General features: G+C 36.5%; 1 protein-coding gene across 3 annotated transcripts in view; it reads left to right on the forward strand.

Moving 5' to 3' along the window:
- The window catches only part of BRINP3 (BMP/retinoic acid inducible neural specific 3), a gene marked incomplete at both ends in the record, with an annotated part of 396299 nt that extends 390297 nt beyond the window's left edge, over positions 1–6002 (forward strand). For all 3 annotated transcript variants that reach the window (XM_082672168.1, XM_082672169.1, XM_082672170.1), the window contains one exon: positions 4886–6002. In XM_082672168.1, coding sequence (XP_082528294.1) covers positions 4886–6002 — 1117 coding nt within the window. The remainder of the gene's footprint in view (positions 1–4885) is intronic.
- Positions 6003–19547: the final 13545 nt, after the last annotated feature.

Here is a 19547-nt window from a genome sequence, read left to right on the forward strand (position 1 = left end):
GTTTTATTGGGGGCAAAATGAGGACTATAGCCTGGGAGACAGCATCAGATGGCTCTGAGAAATGGCTCTGAAGAGATAGGGGGGAAGGTCAGTGTTCTATATGATTTTAGTGAAGGGGGAGTACACACAGTCAAGCACACATTGTGGCAGACGCTGTCCGCTAGTCACGAGGAGCAGACGTCACCATGAAGGATTTTAGTGCTTTTCTGGATATGAGGAGATACAAGAATTGGGCTCATAAATTCTTCTCCTGACAGTATCTAACTATCTGAACGCCTTTTCTGCCAGTTTTTCCCAGAGCACAGAGTGCCTCATTCCCGATCTCCACCTTGAACTCCTTTTGGAGGGTGTTGAAGGACAGCAGCTGCAGTGGCTAGTGACTTAATCCTGGTAGAACCAGATGGCAAGTGCCGTCTGGGATGGGATTTGTTACATCACCTCATCCTGACAACAGATCAACAGGTGAACTCAGGGTGAGCCATTGAGGTTCAGAAAGCTGTACACATTCCCCAGGGTCATGCAGAATCAAAATCTGAACCAATGTTTCTTGGAATTCTAAAACTTTCACTCATAATTAAAGAGGCTAAGTGACTTGTCCCAGGTCACCAGGTGAAGTCTGACCTAGAAATCCAGTGTTCATTCTCCCAGTCTAGTGCTCTTTTGACACTCATATAACATGTGTCCTGTAGAGAAGAGCAGATTTTAACTACATAGAGAATATTACAGATTAAACAGAGACAACTGAACTTAATGTACGTCTAATCTTCTCAACTTAGTTTGCTACCTGATTTTTCAAATAAAAACTGGCTATCGGCTTTTTAGCTAATTATATTTTTTCCAAAAGTTTAACTTAACTCTGAAAGGTATTTTCCTTTCTGTAACACTATCATCTTAAAGCTTTTTAGAAATTATTTTCAAGTGCACACTTACTTCCTAATGGAAAAGGAGTTCCTATATCCCTTGAATTGTTCCATATCATTGTCATTCTCAAGTCAATGGCTTTAATACTGTCTTCCCCTAGTTTCTTTCTTCTGTTCTTCTATAATCTGTGTAGTTCCTTCACTTTAATTTCTTTCTCTCTCCCTCCCTCCTTACTCCTTCTCTCCGTCCTTTTTCCTTCTTTTCCTATTTCCTTTGTTTAGTAAATATTAATTGAAGTGTTATTAAGTAGATGTCAGGGACAAGACCACATGTTTGATAAAAAGAAACAAGCCTACCTGCCTGCCAGGAGCTCATCTTTCAACATTGCATCCTCTGTCCTAGCCCTAGTAGATCCTAAATAGTTTATGTGAATAAAAGTTATATATGAGAATAGAAACTGTAGCATTACTTTGTTTTAATACTTAGGTATAAAAAGAAAGAGTTTAAAAAAAATACTTGCTACCACCTAATTTTAATGTTGAAGACATTTCTCTTCAAAAAAAAATGTTTAGATTTAAAAAGAAAAACAGTTAAATTTTACTTTGTCAGGGAAAAAAAAAGTGATCTTTTGGGTAAGTGAATAATGCATGTACAGTCCTGAAATTTGCTCTGTTTTCTATTTTTGACCACTGCCTTCACCAAGATTTTACAAGGAGTAAAGACTAATTATCGAAATTTGTTCCTTTAAAAATCTATTCCCTACTTGTGAAATGCACTAAAACAGTCAAAAGGTAGGTAATGGGGGAAGGACAAGAAGCAGCAAGGAAGAAAATCCACGTGTTAGCTCTTCTGTCTCAGGGAACAGGAGCTTTGACAGCACACCCAGTTATCAGTAGTCATACATGACAAACTGAAACCCATGAAGCTGGGACACATTCCTTCAGTAATGCATCTGTGGGGACGTGAAAAGGATTGGAAAAGACTGAAAGCTAGAAAAGCCATTGCTTTTCTAAAGTGTCCAAATGAGTCTTTCTATGGTGCCCTAGTTTTGTGAACTCTGCCTTCAGTCTTAGGTGTATTATTTCGTTTTTTTGTTTGTCCTTACGATTTGGAAACATGATGAGAGCTTACAGTGAGAGATGAATTGACTCAGGGAATTTATGCTTTGGTTCCAAGGAAGAAAATACAATTTTCAATCCGATAGCATATATATTTTATATGCCTTATAGTAGATAGATATAAATAGAACTATAGAAAGAGAGAAAGAGGAGAGAAAGGGAGAGAGAAGAGAAAGAAAGAAAGAAAAAGCAAGGAGGCAAGCAAGCAAGAAAGGAAGGAAGGAAGAAAAGGAAGGAAGAAAGAAAGAAAAATGGAAAGAAATGAGGGAGGGAGGAAGGAGAAGGAGAAAGAGAAGGAGAGAGAAAGAGGGCAAGAGGGAGAGAGATTAATTCATTGAGAGCATATTGATGAAATAAATATATCAGTAACTGCAGAAAGAACAAGTCAGCAATAATTTCTATATTCTGAGACTGAATACAGAAATAATGAATCAGGCTCTTTCCTCAACCAGAAAAAGGAAACTTTTTGCACATTTATTCTGCAGCAAGAAAACAAGGAACCAGAGGAGAGGAGGAGAGATACTCATATAGAGATGTATGGCTCACAAAGTGCCAATCATTCCTATTTCACAATCCCGGGCATCCTCCTGGGAGAGTTTTCCTGAGAACTTATTTTTAAAGTATCTTGAGAAAGTTAGAAATGAATTTTGTAGATGTAGTTTCCCAGTCAGTGTTTTTCAGTGTAAGAAATAATTAAGAGGAAAATGTTTCATGTTTTGGTTGGGTTTGATTTGGTTTTACCTTTTATTCTGGGTCTACAGAAAACAGTTCCATTTAGGGAATCTAGAAAAGAAAGGTTTTTTAAAATATATGTTTACTAAGATTTTTTTATAGATTTAATTGTGTGCAAATGTCAAAGTGTATGTTGTGAAACTACAACTTGGGAGTTAGGTCTTTAAAAGTGTATTAAATATGCAGTTTAGGGCTTTAAATTTCACTTAAAAATATGCTTATTGAGAAAATGTTCCTTTAATTCATCTATGCCTTTGATCTAATATTCATTAAGTATGAGAGGCATTCTGCTAGGCATGGGATATAAAGCTATAAGCAAAGCATATATGATTCTGGCAAGCTGAATATTATATTTAATGGGATAAATGGAGTATAAACAAGTAAGTACACAATATAACATTTTAAGTGGAAAAAGGCAAGCTGAATATTATATTTAATGGGATAAATGGAGTATAAACAAGTAAGTACACAATATAACATTTTAAGTGGAAAAAGGCACTATGAATAAAAATAAGTAAATGTTATGAGAGGGAATTGAGTTATTTAACTTATTTGGAAAAACAGGGAGGAGCTTACTTAAAAAAAAAAAAGTGTTATATTGCAAAGGGGAAGGAGCAGAGACCAAAAATGAATGTACAAAATGAATATCTAGCCCATATGTTGTTCTGAATGTGATAAAAAATTGTTTTTATTGATTATTTACACAGATTAATACCTGTATTTTACCAGCATATACAAATTCTTTAAAATGGCACCAGTGTAATAAGTCTAAAGGATTGAGTACAATATATACAATTTGTAGAAAACCTCATAGGTACTGAATAATGAACACTGGAAAGGCCCAAGAATACCAAAAAGAGGTGCAATTTTTAGTGTCTACTGTGACACATGCTCTATACAATTGTCTAAAGACATGCATCCAGTCTGAGCCTATTTCTCACAAGAACTCAATATGGAAGATATCACTAACTTAGGCCATTCAACTTTTCCATGATCATACAGCTAGTATGAGAAAGCAGCAAGATAAAAACAAAGAATTATCTGATTACACGGCCACACGCTTTTCCTTCATTATTTTACTGAGATTTTAAACACACTAAAAGAGTTTGAATAATGTGGGAAAACAGGAAAAATAAGATGTTAAATTTGCATCATGATTAGCCTGATTTCTGGATATAAATAATGTTAATGATCGAAATCAAACACATTCAACTAACACACTTAACCCTTATTAAGAGAACTTGTAGTTAGTTTTAATGAGATGTTTTCGACAATTTTCTTGAGCAGACCATAAGGATAAAAATCAAACATGTTTTAATAATATTTTCCCTCTCAGTGGGTACTTGTTCTTTCAATGTTGATGAAACCCTAGGATTTAAATCCATTGATTGACAATTTAAAGTTTCTTGTTTTTCTCTCATTTTTATTTCACTTTCTATTTAGGTTTCCTGCAGCATTAGTGCTCTGTGAAACTAAGAGTGAATGAATGAACAATCATCATTCATACACTCTAATTCTACTCTAGATATTTGATGATAAAACCATTTTTACTTCCCGTTGTTGGATATCATTTCAAAACTATAACCAAAGGCTTCCCTGGTGGCGCAGTGGTTGAGGGTTCACCTGCCGATGCAGAGGACACGGGTTCGTGCCCTGGTTCGGGAAGATCCCACATGCCGCGGAGCGGCTGGGCCCGTGAGCCATGGCCGCTGAGCCTGCGCGTCCGGAGCCTGTGCTCCACAACGGGAGAGGCCACAACAGTGAGAGGCCCACGTTCCGAAAAAAAAAAAAAAAAAAAAAAAACACTGTAACCAACCCAATTATAGTCACAGTCAGCTTCCAAGTACACTAGTGAGATGCCATGCAATGTCTTCAGAAGGTATTTCATGTAGTTTTCCAGTTCAAATCAAGTGTATCCATCGTTAATGTTTTACAATGATGAATAGAAAACATATATACATAATTTAAATATACATAATACTTAAATATATGAATATTATATGTGTATATATCTTTTCAATTATGGTGGGTTTTTTTAATATCACAGTTAAATAACTGGGAAGGACCTAAGAACGTGATAGTGAAGTTTTCAAACCTAAGGTAACTTGATGGCAGGACACACAAACACAAACGCCTTTGCATTTATACAGATTCCTTTTGTTTTCTATTCTTAGAACCTCAACCTACTGGCTCACTCGCATCCAGTCTTTTCTCTACTGCAATGAGAATGGGCTCCTGGGCAGCTTTTCAGAAGAGACGCACTCGTGCACGTGTCCCAACGACCAGGTGGTCTGCACGGCCTTCCTGCCCTGTACGGTGGGCGACGCGTCCGCGTGCCTCACCTGTGCCCCTGACAACCGCACCCGCTGCGGCGCCTGTAACACGGGCTACATGCTCAGCCAGGGGCTCTGCAAGCCCGAGGTCGCCGAGTCCACCGATCATTACATCGGCTTCGAGACCGACCTGCAAGATCTCGAGATGAAGTACCTGTTGCAGAAAACGGACAGGCGACTAGAGGTCCATGCCATCTTCATCAGCAACGACATGCGCCTCAACAGCTGGTTCGACCCCTCCTGGCGGAAGCGGATGCTCCTCACTTTGAAGAGTAACAAGTACAAGTCGAGCCTGGTCCACATGATCCTGGGTCTTTCTTTACAGATTTGCTTAACTAAAAACAGCACCCTGGAGCCGGTGTTGGCCGTTTACGTCAATCCCTTCGGAGGCAGCCACTCTGAGAGCTGGTTTATGCCTGTGGATGAAAACAGCTTCCCCGACTGGGAGCGGACTAAGCTGGACCTCCCCCTGCAGTGTTACAACTGGTCGCTGACTCTGGGGAACAAGTGGAAGACATTTTTTGAGACAGTGCACATCTACCTGAGGAGTCGCATCAAGTCAAATGGCCCCAACGGCAACGAGAGCATTTACTACGAACCTCTGGAGTTCATCGACCCTTCCCGGAACCTGGGTTATATGAAAATCAATAACATTCAAGTGTTTGGCTACAGCATGCATTTTGACCCGGAAGCAATTCGGGACCTGATTCTGCAGCTGGACTACCCCTATACTCAGGGATCCCAGGACTCAGCACTTTTGCAACTTCTAGAGATAAGAGACCGTGTAAATAAACTCTCCCCACCCGGTCAGCGTCGTCTAGATCTCTTCTCTTGCTTGCTTCGTCATAGACTCAAGCTGTCTACTAGTGAGGTGGTGAGGATCCAATCTGCTCTGCAGGCGTTTAATGCCAAATTGCCAAACACAGTGGATTATGACACGACCAAATTATGTAGTTAACCATAAATGTCAAGCACAACCCAAAATCTTGAAGGAGTTTTTACAGTGCTTTTGTGGAACGGTTTATGTTTGGAAGAGTAAATTTAAATTGTCTTTTCAATATCTGTCTTATATCAGTCAATAACATTGGATGGCAATTTACACACATGAACTTGCTGACAATGAATATATTATACTGCAGTTTTGGTTTCTGAATGAAATAAATACTGACGCCAGTCTAGAAGACATTCTACTTTTTACAATAAATTTCATTTGTAATTTTATATGTTCCGTGGCAATGCTTTTGTGCATTACATCCTCTAGAGGGAACATAAAAAGATACCAATAAAATTTTGTAGCTGAACAGTTATTAAAAAGAAGTGCTGTGGGATTCCTTTTTTCCATGAAATGAGTTCTATTTTGATATAGCTTGTTAGAACCTGGGGAAAATTCCCCAAGATATTTTAATTGAAACACTTGAAGGTCCCTTTCAACAGACTGTAGGGGAAACTCAACTAGGTAGAATGCTTAGTGTTCAGTTGTATTTTTATGGTTAATAGCATAATGGCAGTGCTTTATTATCTATACTTGTAAACCATTCCTAGAGACACCATCATTATTAAAATAAACAGATAAACTTATTTCACAGCTAAATATCAGAACATTTTGGCAAACATACAGAAAAGTCAGTGTGATTATAAGCACATCGTGGAGAAAGTAAACCCTTAATTTCCTTAGCAACTTGCTTTGTCATTCTCATTCTACATTCTAACAACCAACACTCAGCATACTCTGCACAATCATTTTCATTTCAAGTGCTGAAAACCTAGTTATTCCAACACTGTACCAATGTCAATAAGATAACATTTCTAGAATTCACAAATTGTAATGTGTTGGTGTAAAATAAATGATCAAGTAACTAATTCAAGTGTAAATAGACATTTTCTTTCCTCTCAGAGAAACTAGTATTACTAAAGTATATGTTGAATAGCAAACTCTTTCAATACAAACCAGTTTTAGTCCAAATTTTTGGTTTGAAATTCCCATATTACCCATAGTGTAATATCAGATAATATAATTCATACTTTTTTATCTGTGAATTTAAATTGCATTTTTGTTTAGATATATGGATGTATCTGTGAAGTGTGGTTATGATATTTATTACTCAGCTCTTGTTTAAATATTTCATAAACATTTCTTGTAATGTAAACAAATGCACCCTCCAGCCCAGCTTTCCTGTTGTGGTCATGAAGTCATTCCTCAAGGCACAGAGTAGGGAACCTATGACATGAATGAAAAGAGTAAGACTGATGATGAAAACATCACACCCACATTCTGTATTCTTAAGCTGTTTGTTTTATTTTATTTTAAAATTTATTTATTTATTTGTTTATTTTTGGGTGCTTTGGGTCTTCGTTGCTTCGTGCGGGCTTTCTCTAGCTGCAGCGAGCAGGGGCTACTCTTCGTTGCGGTGCGCGGGCTTCTCATTGCGGTGGCTTCTCTTGTTGCAGAGCATGGGCTCCAGGCGTGCCAGCTCAGTAGTTGTGGCTCACGGGCTCTAGAGCACAGGCTCAGTAGTTGTGGCTCACGGGCTTCAGTAGTTGTGGCGCACGGGTTTAACTGCTCCGAGGCATGTGGGAGCTTCCCAGATCAGGCTCGAACCCGCGTCCCCTGCACTGGCAGGCAGATTCTTAACCACTGTGCCACTAGGGAAGTCCCTTAAGCTGTTTGTTTTGGATTCCAAAGCATTTTAAGAGAAGTTAGTTCAGACAACAAATATTTATTCAATCTACCATATGTACAGCATAGTTCTTACAGTTCTTACACCCAGTATCTGGATAGCTGCTTTTCTTTCTTTATTCACCTGCTTTTTTTTTTTTTTTTTTTTTTTTTTTTACTTTTGCTATTATAGGTAATCCAGTTGAAAATATACACGATTATTTAACACCATCTTTCTGATATCATAATAAATATTCTTTTCATTTAATTCTGACAGCACTAGGCTACAGATTATTATTCCCATGTTCTTGGTGGAAAAAAAACAAAGAAACAGAGGCTCAGAGTGGTTTGTCAAATTCCCCAAGATCACAAAGCAAGTTAAAAGACCAGGATTCCAACACAAACTTTTCTGCAACGAATCTGTCTTCTTTTCACTGTGCCACTGAGTTTTAAATGAACCATCCTGTTTCTGTATTTAATCTCATTACATGCAAAGGTTTATGGCAAAACAAGAATCTCTTATGAAATTGAGGTCTAAATCATTATAAAACACATACCTTCACAGTACACTGGAGTAATTAAATAAACCAGAATGTATCATCCAAAATCAATCACCCACAAAATGACCAAGCTTATGAAATATAGATCATACATTTTAAAAGACATTTGCTGTAAAAGTCAAAATTGCCACTAAAACTTTTTCCAGAAGCATCTTGGAGGCCCAGATGTCCAGAACCACTGATCCCGGAAACCACCTGAGCAACATGTGTGGTCACCAGTGGCCTCCGAACAGCAATCATTCCCTGGAACTTAAGGAAAATGTCAGCAATGCTACTTCTTCTATTGCTCAGCTCGCTCTGCCCTGACTGACTTATGAGAGAGAAGCTCCTACAGCCACAGGTAAGGAAGTACATGACTACAGGTCTATCCTGAGCCTTCTTGTGCCTGGCGTGTGTTGGCATAAAAGTCCAACTGGATAGGATCAAATTATCTTCATTCTAACTGTCTTGGTAACAGTGTCAGTCAATGAGTCCTTTGTATCTCTGAGTCTGCTTTTCCCCTAAAAGTGGAAAGTAATAAGAATGTCTTTCTCTGAATGCCGGGTGTAAGATAACATGAATACAATATAAATAAACCTACTAACCAAATTCTAAAGTCCCGTACAGATTTAAAGGGTAAGGGATCAACATCTTTTTGTATTTTTCTTTCTCATATGTTAACCAGTAGTGTCCAACAAGCAATAGACAATATAATCTAGTTTAATTCAGCATTTGTTTGCCAACATATGGGAAAAAATGCAGTCTGTGAACATTTCATTTTTCCTGAATTTGCCTATATGCAAACATTTTTGCTCATTATTGCTTTAGGAATTTGAAGATTTTTAATAAAAATAACTTTACTCAAAATGTTATTTCGAGCAAAAGTTGAAATATATATATGTAAAATCATATTTTAAAAGACAGGGTATTTGATTTCTTTTTTGATATTTCTAATGTAGGTCTCTAAATTAGGGATTAATTGAACTTAATAAATTCAATGAAACTTGAAATTCTGAAAATTCACAATTTATTGAGTATATGATTTTCCAGGAACATCTCTTATTCCTCTAGCTATTTTGATGATTATCATAAGTTTGATTTGCCTTCCTGTCCCAGGAACCTCAAGTTGATTTTTAGCAAGTTAAATCAGTATTCAAATGATCATTGTCAGCTCAAAAAAAAAAAAAACCAAAATGCTGAAATAGCTGGTGGTCTTCTCTGATTTAAATAATGAAGAAAAGTAATTTCCCTCCCGCCTCCCTTTTTTTTGTGACTCTTATCACGATATGAATGTTAGGCAGGAAGTTAGCCATGAGCAACGAAAGGTGCCCCATGGGCTGAACGTCCAATAGCCGCCTAATCCCGCCAAGTTATATGCTAACCCCGCCCCAAACATGCCCCCATCAGTACTCCAAAATAGGGCACTGGAAAAATCCCCCACTGGCCGACTGAGGGACTTTCCCCACTCTGGCACATGCGCACACCTCACGCCATCATGTCCTTAGATAACCTTTGGCGGCCACTGGGCTCATTAAATGTTCATAAATATTCTATGAATACATACATCTAATTATAACAGGCAGACTGAATTATGGGAAGTACATGCGCAGCAGAGCCTCTTATATAACCGGCAGCTGTCAATTAAGACTGTCAATAAACGACCTCCTAGATTATGCAAAAACCTTGCTTAAAAACTCTACACCCCAGCCTTCCGGGGCCATTGCCTTCCTTGGCCTGGCCCACCACTCTCTTGAGGTGTTCTCTCCTTATCTTCAATAAACTCTCTTGCAACGGGTAAGACCTCAGATTCTTCTTTGCGTCCTCACCAAGAACCGAGGCCCACGCGAGGGGGTGTCTCCAGACCCTCTTCCTCTAACATGAAGAACTATTTTGGAAGGAACCAGGACCATGCCCCGCCCTCTAATCAGATATGTCCCCTTTTTGTAAGTGAGTCTCCTTCTTTTGTTCTGGAGGATATTTAAGATATCTTCAGGTTGAACAGACCTAGAAAATAAATCATTTGAAACAATTTGAGAACAAAATAACACTATATATATTTGTGAAGTGGGAGTTACAGGATATAGGAATTCAACTGGAAGAAAAGTTGAAAGTTTTGGAACCCTAGTAGAAAATACAACTTTTAAATAACTAACTGGGCCTAAGATTTTTAAGAAGCTACATACAGGTCTCCCAAATCAATGTGACAATTGAAAAGAATATACCAAATAAGTCAACCTTAGAGAAACTAACATAACAACCTCATTCTGCTTTGGTGCCCAGATCATTTAACTGGAGTGATAAACCTTTAGGAAAAATGCATCTTCCCTCTGGCCATAAATAAGGTATTTATAATTTGAAAACTCAGAGTCACGGATGTTAAGCATGTGGTATTCTTTGGCAATAATAGTGCAATCATCTGAAATTTTAAAACCTGAGACTTTACATGTTGCCATGCCCGTTCACCGGACTACTTTTCTACAACGATCGATGTTCTACTTTCCTCCCCTCTCCATCTATGTCCTCAGAGTTATAGTTCTATCTCCAGGCTTTCCCAGAGATAGAAAGACAAATTATAATTCAATCAGCCCCATAATATTCTAATATTTGGAAAATATGCCTTAGCTGAACATTTTCACAGGCATCTCCATTTCTTTTACATGAAGGCAACATTAGCCGTTTTAATGAACTATCAATGGCTGATGAATGAGAATATCCACATCAGATCATTTGATATTGAGGTCATGCAGCCAAGTGTGGTAAATTAGTACATATAAATGAAATTCAATCCAAAGCAAAAATTCCACACTTGAAATTAATCTCATGTGCTGGCAATCAGACTAACCATTTAATGACTGAAGTACTGTTTCGTTCTATGATTCTACAGTACAACTATCACATAATCACCATACTGCATAACACTTGATTAATTAAATGTCTCTGCAGTATGTACAATAAGTAAAGCACTGTTCAGAGGGTGTAGTGAATTCAAGGATTTCGAGGTAACATAGTGACATAACCACGAGTGTCTAACTTGTCTGTGCCTCCAGTCACCATTGTTATGGGCATTAAGCAGTCCTGAAAGGGTTTTCAAAAGTGCAAGAATAAATAAATAGGAAAAAATGAGCCCATAAAAAGGATTTGTAGCAAAAAAACAGGCTACGACACTCTAAGTGCCAGCAGTAATACATTTTAAAATTAATTATATACTACAAAAAAACTGAAATCAATTTAATCATTTTACACAGAACTATTTAAAGAGGTATCTCCCACCTTGTTGATTTTGAAATGTAGCTTTTTTTGCTCTTTTACAGTAACGTGGGCAGGTCCTTTAAAATATATCCATTCCAATCATTACAATGAGAGAAAAAATAAGTAAAAATTTCTCTGTAGAGTGATTATACTCTACACTTATGTAGGTTATATACTTAGTATTTAAGAGATCCAGCATAATTAACATAAAAACTATTATAAAAATAACAATAATAAATGTTTTAAATGCTTCTAGATAAACCACCAATGATGAGTTTGTAATGGGAACAAAAAAATGCCTCAGTTTTTATAGCAAAGAATAAGCCATTAAACTCTTATTTCTAATGTAGTTGGATATTTCTCTCACCATAAGTTGACAAAGTCTTTAATGAAGAAACTGTAATGTAAAAGACAGGGGCTTAACTAGAGAAATATAAGAAATAAAATTATTGCAAAGAAAAAATACCAAACTAAACTGACAGTTTGGAAAATGCATATATGCTTTCAGAAATTAGATCAATAGTGTAAAAGATGTAAACTCTTATCTCAAAGTAATTTTTAAGTTTACTTCCAATTAAATAAGATCTTAACAGAATCTCATTATTATAAACGTAACATAATAATTAAAAATATGTTTGGGGAAACAAATGGCTGTGAACAAACCAATCAATTTGAAAATGAGACTAGTTAGTGGGAACTTTCATCAACAGACATTAAAATGTATAAATGGTGGAAAAAATAAAATATCCAGAAACATAGTGTAATAGTTGTGAAAATGGCATTTATAACAAAATTCTCATTTTAAATGATTAAGAGGAAGATGGTTCATACAGGCTGGATCATTTGATTTTCTATTTGGAAAAGGATATTCAATACTTAAATTTATATCTTAAAGCAAAAGCAAAGAAGAAATTAAATTCTAGTCGCTTAGGGAGTTAACACTATCACCAAAAAATAATACAGTGACTAGCCAGAGAGATCCCTTGTGTTAAAAAATTATTCCCCAGGACAGAGCAGTCCAATAGAAAGATAATTCAAGCCACACATGCAAGCATGTATGTAATTTAAAATTTTCCTGTAGCCATATTTTTTAAAAAGGAGAAATAAATTTGAACATATTTTAATTAAACCAGTGTATTGAAAATATTATCATTTCAAATGTAATCAGTAAGAAACATTGTTAATAAAGGAATATTTTATATTACTTTTTGGTACCAAGTTTTGGAAATCGGGTATATATTTTACATTTACACCCATCTCAGTTTGGACCAGCCACATTTCTAGGGGTCAAAATCACACGTTGCCAATGGATACCCTTTTGACAGTGCAGCCCCAAGGTGTGACACTTTCCTACTTCTTATTTTGCCTGAGAGCTTCACCTCTAAAGTGATGTTTTCTAGGTGAGAGACTATCCTGCCATCTTGATTCAACTTTGTTACCTGCACGTTGAAAGTTTTTCTTTATACATTTTCAAGGTCTGTCCTGATGTTCGTACACTGGTTAAAATCTGAACTAATTGCTTAGCAAGACTCCAATTGCTCCCCCTCTGCCATCACCAACCTCCCCACGCTTCCTCCGTTATCGCAAGGTTGACAGCAGCCTCTGCTTTTCCATTTCTGCTTAACTTGGGGGCTCTGACAATTTCTCTTGCTTTCTTGCTAGCTCTGCTTAAAAGGATAGTTGAATAGTTATTTAATTTGTCAGTTTTAAGTGTTTACTAGGGAGCTTTTTTTTTCATATTGCTGAGTGTGCTGTGTTCATGGAAGCCCACAGTACATGTTCTTCACTATTGGTCTCCATACTTTTTCAGACTTCCACCCAGTCACCAGAGTGAACTCTTAAATTATAAACTTTTTAAAATGAAAATGTTAGACATCTCTCTACAGAATAGGGTTATAATTACCCTTTATTTGGCATGTAATTCCGTTCTTAATCCAGTCCTTGACTATTTCTTTGTCTTCCTCTTCAAAAGCATTTATTTCACACGGAACTATAAGCTACCTGTATAAGCGTGCTTTCAGTGCAAAGGTGACATGCTTTTTCAGGACTACAGACTTTTTCTTATGCAGCACTCTCCATTCAGCCTGTGACATTCTTCCATCCTCTAGCCCTTGATTGCCTTCTAAAAAGTAATAACAGTAATTCTCATTCATGAGTCAGATGAAAAATTCTCATATTTGAATTTATTCTTCATCTTCCCATTAGCAAAAGGAACCATTACCTTTTATACCCCAACTGCAACAAGGTAAAAATGCTAAAAAACATTTTTGATATTTTACTGAACTTAATTTTTTATATATCTAATGGATTGTACATATACATACATATTCTGTACATATTGTACAGAATACATACATATTCATATTCTTTTTTATAAACCTTTAATATGTGCAGTTAGTGACAAGCCTGAAATCAAAGTTTCCAGTACATAACACATTGTATAAGCCCAATAACTGATTGGTTCAGTGAATGAATAATGTGAAAGGTGGTTCTAAATTTAAAGATTCTTTAAAATAAAAAGCTCCTATTTGTAATTATTTGAACCTCATGCAGTCCTTTTTGGTTAGTATTTCCTGAGGGGGGAATAACTTCCAGTGCTGTTAATTTTGTACTGTTGTTGTGTTGGTGTATTTTTTTTTTTTTTTTGCGGTACGCGGGCCTCTCACTGCTGTGGCCCCTCGCGTTGCGGAGCACAGGCTCCGGACGCCAGTGGCCATGGCTCACGGTCTCAGCCACTCGGCGGCATGTGGGATCTTCCTGGACCGGGCCACGAACCCGTGTCCCCCGCATCAGCAGGCGGACTCTCAACCACTGTGCCACCAGGGAAGCCCGTGTTGGTGTATTTTTAAACTGTGTGTTACCTGCAATAAATTATATCAACTGAGAAAGAATATATAGTTGACATATAACATTAGGTTAGTTTCAGGTGTACTGCATAGTGATTGGACATTTGCATATATAATGAAATGATTACTTCCATAACCTCCCATACAAAGTTTTGTTTTGTTTGGTTTGGTTTGGCTGCATCGGGTCTTTTGTTGTGGCATGAGGGATCTTCATCGTGGCATGTGGGATCTTTCTGTTGCGGCGCATGGTCTCTTTGTTGCGGCACACGGGCTTCTCTCTAGTTGTGGCGTGAGCTCCAGGGCGCATGGGCTCTGTAGTTTGTAGCATGCAGGCTCTCTAGTTGAGGTGCACTGGCTCAGTAGTTGTGGTACGTAGACATAGTTGCTCCGCAGCATATGGGATCTTAATTCCCTGACTGGGGATCGAACCCACTTCCCATGCATTGGAAGGCAGATTCTTTACCAGTGGACAACAGGGAAGTCCCCATACAATGTTATTGCAATATTATTGACATTTTTCTTATGCTGTATATTACATCCCCATGGCTTATTTATTTTATAACTAGACGTTTGTACCTCTTAAACTGCTTTAGCTATTACACCTTCCCTACCCTCCTTCCTTCCAGCAACTACCCATTTTTTCTCTGTATCTATGAGTCTTTTAATTTTGTGTTGTTGGTTGATTTTTTAGATTCCACATATAAGTGAGATCATATGGTATTTGTCTTTCTCTGTCTGACTTATTTCACTTAACATAATACCCTCTTTATATATATAAATTTATATATATATATATATATATATATATATATATATATACACACACACACACACACATATATCACATCTTCTCTTCTATATTCATTCATCTATCCATGAACACTTAGGTTCAGCCTTACATTTAGGTCTTTAATCCATTTTGAGCTTATTTTTGTGTATGGTGTTAGGGAGTGTTCTAATTTCATTCTTTTACATTTAGTTGTCCAGTTTTCCCAGCATCACTTATTGAAGACACTTTGTTTTCTCCACTGTATATTCTTGCCTCCTTTGTCATAGTTGAGGTGGCCATAGATGTGTGGGTTTATCTGAATTTCCCCTACTTGGAAATCCACGAGTGGGTGCCAGGACCCAGTCTGCTGTCCTGGGCACATGCAGGTAGCTGTTAATACTAGGAAATCCACTGTGCCCATTTCTTAAATTGAGTTTTTTTTTTTTTTTTTTTTTTTATGTTGAGTTGTATGTTTCCTTTGTATACTTTTGGCAGTTCTGTTGGTTTTCTTTTTTAAATTATTTGTATATTTTGGATATTAAACCCTTTTAGAATATAGTTAACCCTCGAATGACGCAAGGTTTACAGACACTGACCCTCTGTGAAGTAAAGTATCTGTGTATAACTTTACAGTTCGCCCTCTGTATCCCTGGTTCCACATCCTCTGGTTCAACCAATGCCAGATTGTGTAGTACTGTAGTACAAATTTAGTGAAAAAAATCCATGTGGACCCATAGAGGTTAAACTCATGTTTTTCAAGGGTCAACGGTATATCATTTGCAGATATTTTCTCCCATTCATTAGGTTGCCTTTCTGTCTTGTTTATAGTTTCCTTCACTCTGTAAAAGCTTTTTAGTTTGATGTAGTCACATTTTTTTTCCCTTGCCAGAAAAGACATATCCAAAAAAAATATTGCTAAGACTGATGTCAAAGACTGTATTGCCTATGTCTTCTTCTAGAATTTTTATGGTTTCAGGCCTTATATTTAAGTCTTTAATCATTTTTGAGCTCTCTATTCTGTTTCATTGATCTATGAGTCTGATTTTGTGGGAATATCATGCTGTTTTGATTACTTTAGCTTTGTAGTATAGTTTAAAATCAGGGAGTGTGATACCTCCAGCTTTGTTTTTCTTTCTCAAGATTGTTTTGGTTTCTGCATTGTTTAAATTATAGTAAATTTGAAATCATCACAGTTAAAAGTTAACACTATATGAGTGATAGCCCTCATTTTTCTTCTAAATTTGAACATCATCATTCAGTCCTTTCAATAGTATTCACTGGTCATTATATCAGCAACATATGGCTGTTTCCACTGCTACATCTCAGTATCATTCATCTGAGACACTTCATCTTTTAATATTTAATAAAAATTGATAATTTAAACATTCATTTTAAATATAAACTTATATGTCCTTCTCTTAAAGAGCCACCCATACTACCCAACCTAAAAGGGAAGAAGGTGGGAAATGAAATAACTTTCCCAAGAAATTTATTCCCTTGCATTTCATACAAGAAAGCTAATGTATTTAATTTTTTAAATAAAGTATTTTTGGTGGAAAACCAGTTACTGGAACCGTTGTGTTATTTTTAAAAATTATTTATTTATTTATTTTTGGCTGCATTGGGTCTTCGTTGCTGCGTGCGGGCTTTCTCTAGTTGCAGTGAGTGGGGGCTACTCTTCGTTGTGGTGCACGGGCTTCTCATTACAGTGGCTTTTCTTGTTGTGGAGCATAGGCTCTAGGTGCATGGGCTTCAGTAGCTGTGGCACGTGGACTTCAGTAGTTGTGGCTCATGGGTTTTAGAGCTCAGGCTCAGTAGTTGTGGCGCACAGGCTTCATAGCTTCACAGCTTGTGGGATCTTCCCAGCCCAGGGCTTGAACCCATGTTCCCTGCATTGGCAGGCAGATTCTTAACCACTGCACCACCACCAGGGAAGCCCATGAACCATTGTGTTATTATTAAGCACTACTTTATAAATCTTTTAAAGTAAGTGGTTGCTATATGCTATTTCCTGTAGTGGACAGCCCTCCTCCACTTTGAGGCTACTAAGGTAAAAGACAGGCTGGCAGCATCAATATTTTAAAAAAACATAATAACACTTATGTACTTTTTAAAATAAAATTTAGCCATGCCAAATAATTTTCTGGCTTTTCAGGCTCTATAATGTTTATATAATAATTATACACAGCTTCAATAAATATAAAAGCATATCTTTCTTTAAAAGAAAACTTCTAAACATTAAAACTAATGAAAAAATATTACATTAAATCTTTTAAATGCAGATTATAGTTGTAAAATGCGTGAGGTAAAATACTTAAAAGGAGTTTTACTTATTAGGTATAAGGAAGTATTGAGTGTGTTAAATGTGTTGTTTCAATAATATTTATGAAAATTCCGCTATGATCTTCTTGAGTTAAGGAACTCTACACTCTAGAGTGTTAGATTGTCTTGTTTAATTTGGCCAGAAAAATTCTAATAAGTAATAAGATAATTAATAAAATACATCATTTTTATGTTCTGTGTCTCCACAAAACAACTTTACCAGGTAGGCTCTTATCTCCTATACTAAATTCACGGTTTAATAAATACCTCTTTCTAACAAAAATATTTTCATCAGTTTACATTATATGTAACTGCTATTTTCTTTTGAAATGGCAAAAATCTAAATCAGGTATACTACTCACAAATACATTCAGTTTCACCAGGAAATTAAAACATATAAGGCAAAATAATAGCAAGGAGGGAATTGTAGAGTGCTGCCCCACTAAAGGAATTCAAATATTGTTTTGTTATTTTTGTTGTTATTAATCAATATTGGACTGGTTAAAAAAAGAGAGAAATAAGGGGAAAAAAACACACAAGTTTCTACTATCCAGCTTACCACATTACCATCTGTGATGTATTTTCCTAGAAAGAATTTTACAAATTTTAATAGCCTATATTTAGTCTAAAATGATAAAATACTCACTTGCTGTTAACTTAGAAATTCTAACATGTACTTTTTATTCAAAATTTAATTGAATTACTTAAAATTAATTTAGGTAAATATAGAGTGTCAAGGCCTTGATCATTCACTTTCCAGTTTACTGCTTACTATTTTTTTGCATTTGATTCACTTCATATGTTATCAGTATTTATTAAATCACTTATTGATTTATCATATAAATATTTGCTAATATATGTCAGAGACTGTGTTAGGTGTTGAGCATAAAAGAATTTTTAATCTGATCACTGCTTTTTAGTGTCTCAGTATGGTAAAAAAAAAAAAAAAAAACAGAACAGAAAGGGTTGGGTAGAAGGGGCCTTTACTCTTACTTTTGTATCTGTAATGAGAGGGTTAGTGGAATTATACAAATAAAATTTGACCATAATTCATAAATTTTATTTTCTATGCTTTGCTTCCATCCTGTTTACTTTATATAATTTAACATTGGCTGTACTAACCATCTAATTTCATACAGAAAGCTGATGGAGTCTTTTAAACTCTTAAAAATTAAATCATGCAATATCCTCTCAATCAAATATGATCATAATTAAATTTTATATGTTAAATTCATAGGAAAATAATATGCAGTAAAATAATAATGCATTAAGTATACAAAATAAAACCTCATAATTTGACTTCCAGATTCAATGTTAACATATAAAGAGCTTGGAAGTCATCACTTCTCTCCACAGAGTAAGAAAAAAATGGATCTAACTTAAAATAAGTGACTTTCATTGACTCTATTAGAGAACTGTGTTTGCAGAACAAACCTCAACCCTCATATCTAGAGAAACAAGTGCATCTAGAGAATAAAAGCCAAGATATTCTTTTCTGGAACAGAAGCTGCTGGAATCAAACTGGTGGGAAGATCTAAATAGTAATTTTGATGAACTACTGGAAGCTGAGTTTAGTCCAGCACAATGTTAAGAATCTCCTGGGGGCATTCTTAGCTTGCCTTCCATTTTTGTAAATTTTACCTTTGGGAACCCCAACTGGTCCTCATAGTGAAGATCAAAAAGGATAACCACCCACGTCTGACAGAGAATGGGGAAGAGAAGTCATCGTGAAATATGCCCAGAGCTTTCTCCAGGTGAAAAGCTTTTACCAGAGCTTATTCCATCTGATGGAAGGGGATTCTGCTTATTCTAGTCTCCAGTAGACTTCTTTTCTTGTGTAAGTGGTGGCAAGAAAGCTATACCACTAAAGAAAAACACTTGTTCACAACCAGATCCAGAGATCCACTAAAAGACTAACATTTAATCAAAAGATTATAGGAGACTTCCTGGTTGCGAGGTGTTAAGAATCCACCTGCCACTGCAGGGGACACGAGTTCGAGCCCTGGTCTGTGAAGATCCCACATGCTACAGAGCAACAAAGGCCGAGTGCCCCAGCTACTGAAGCCCGCGCGCCTAGGGCCTGTGCTCTGCAACAAGAGAAGCCACGGCAATGAGAAGCCTG

Source organism: Grampus griseus (assembly GCF_964374135.1).
Source record: "Grampus griseus genome assembly, chromosome: 1".
NCBI classification, from domain to species: domain Eukaryota; kingdom Metazoa; phylum Chordata; class Mammalia; order Artiodactyla; family Delphinidae; genus Grampus; species Grampus griseus.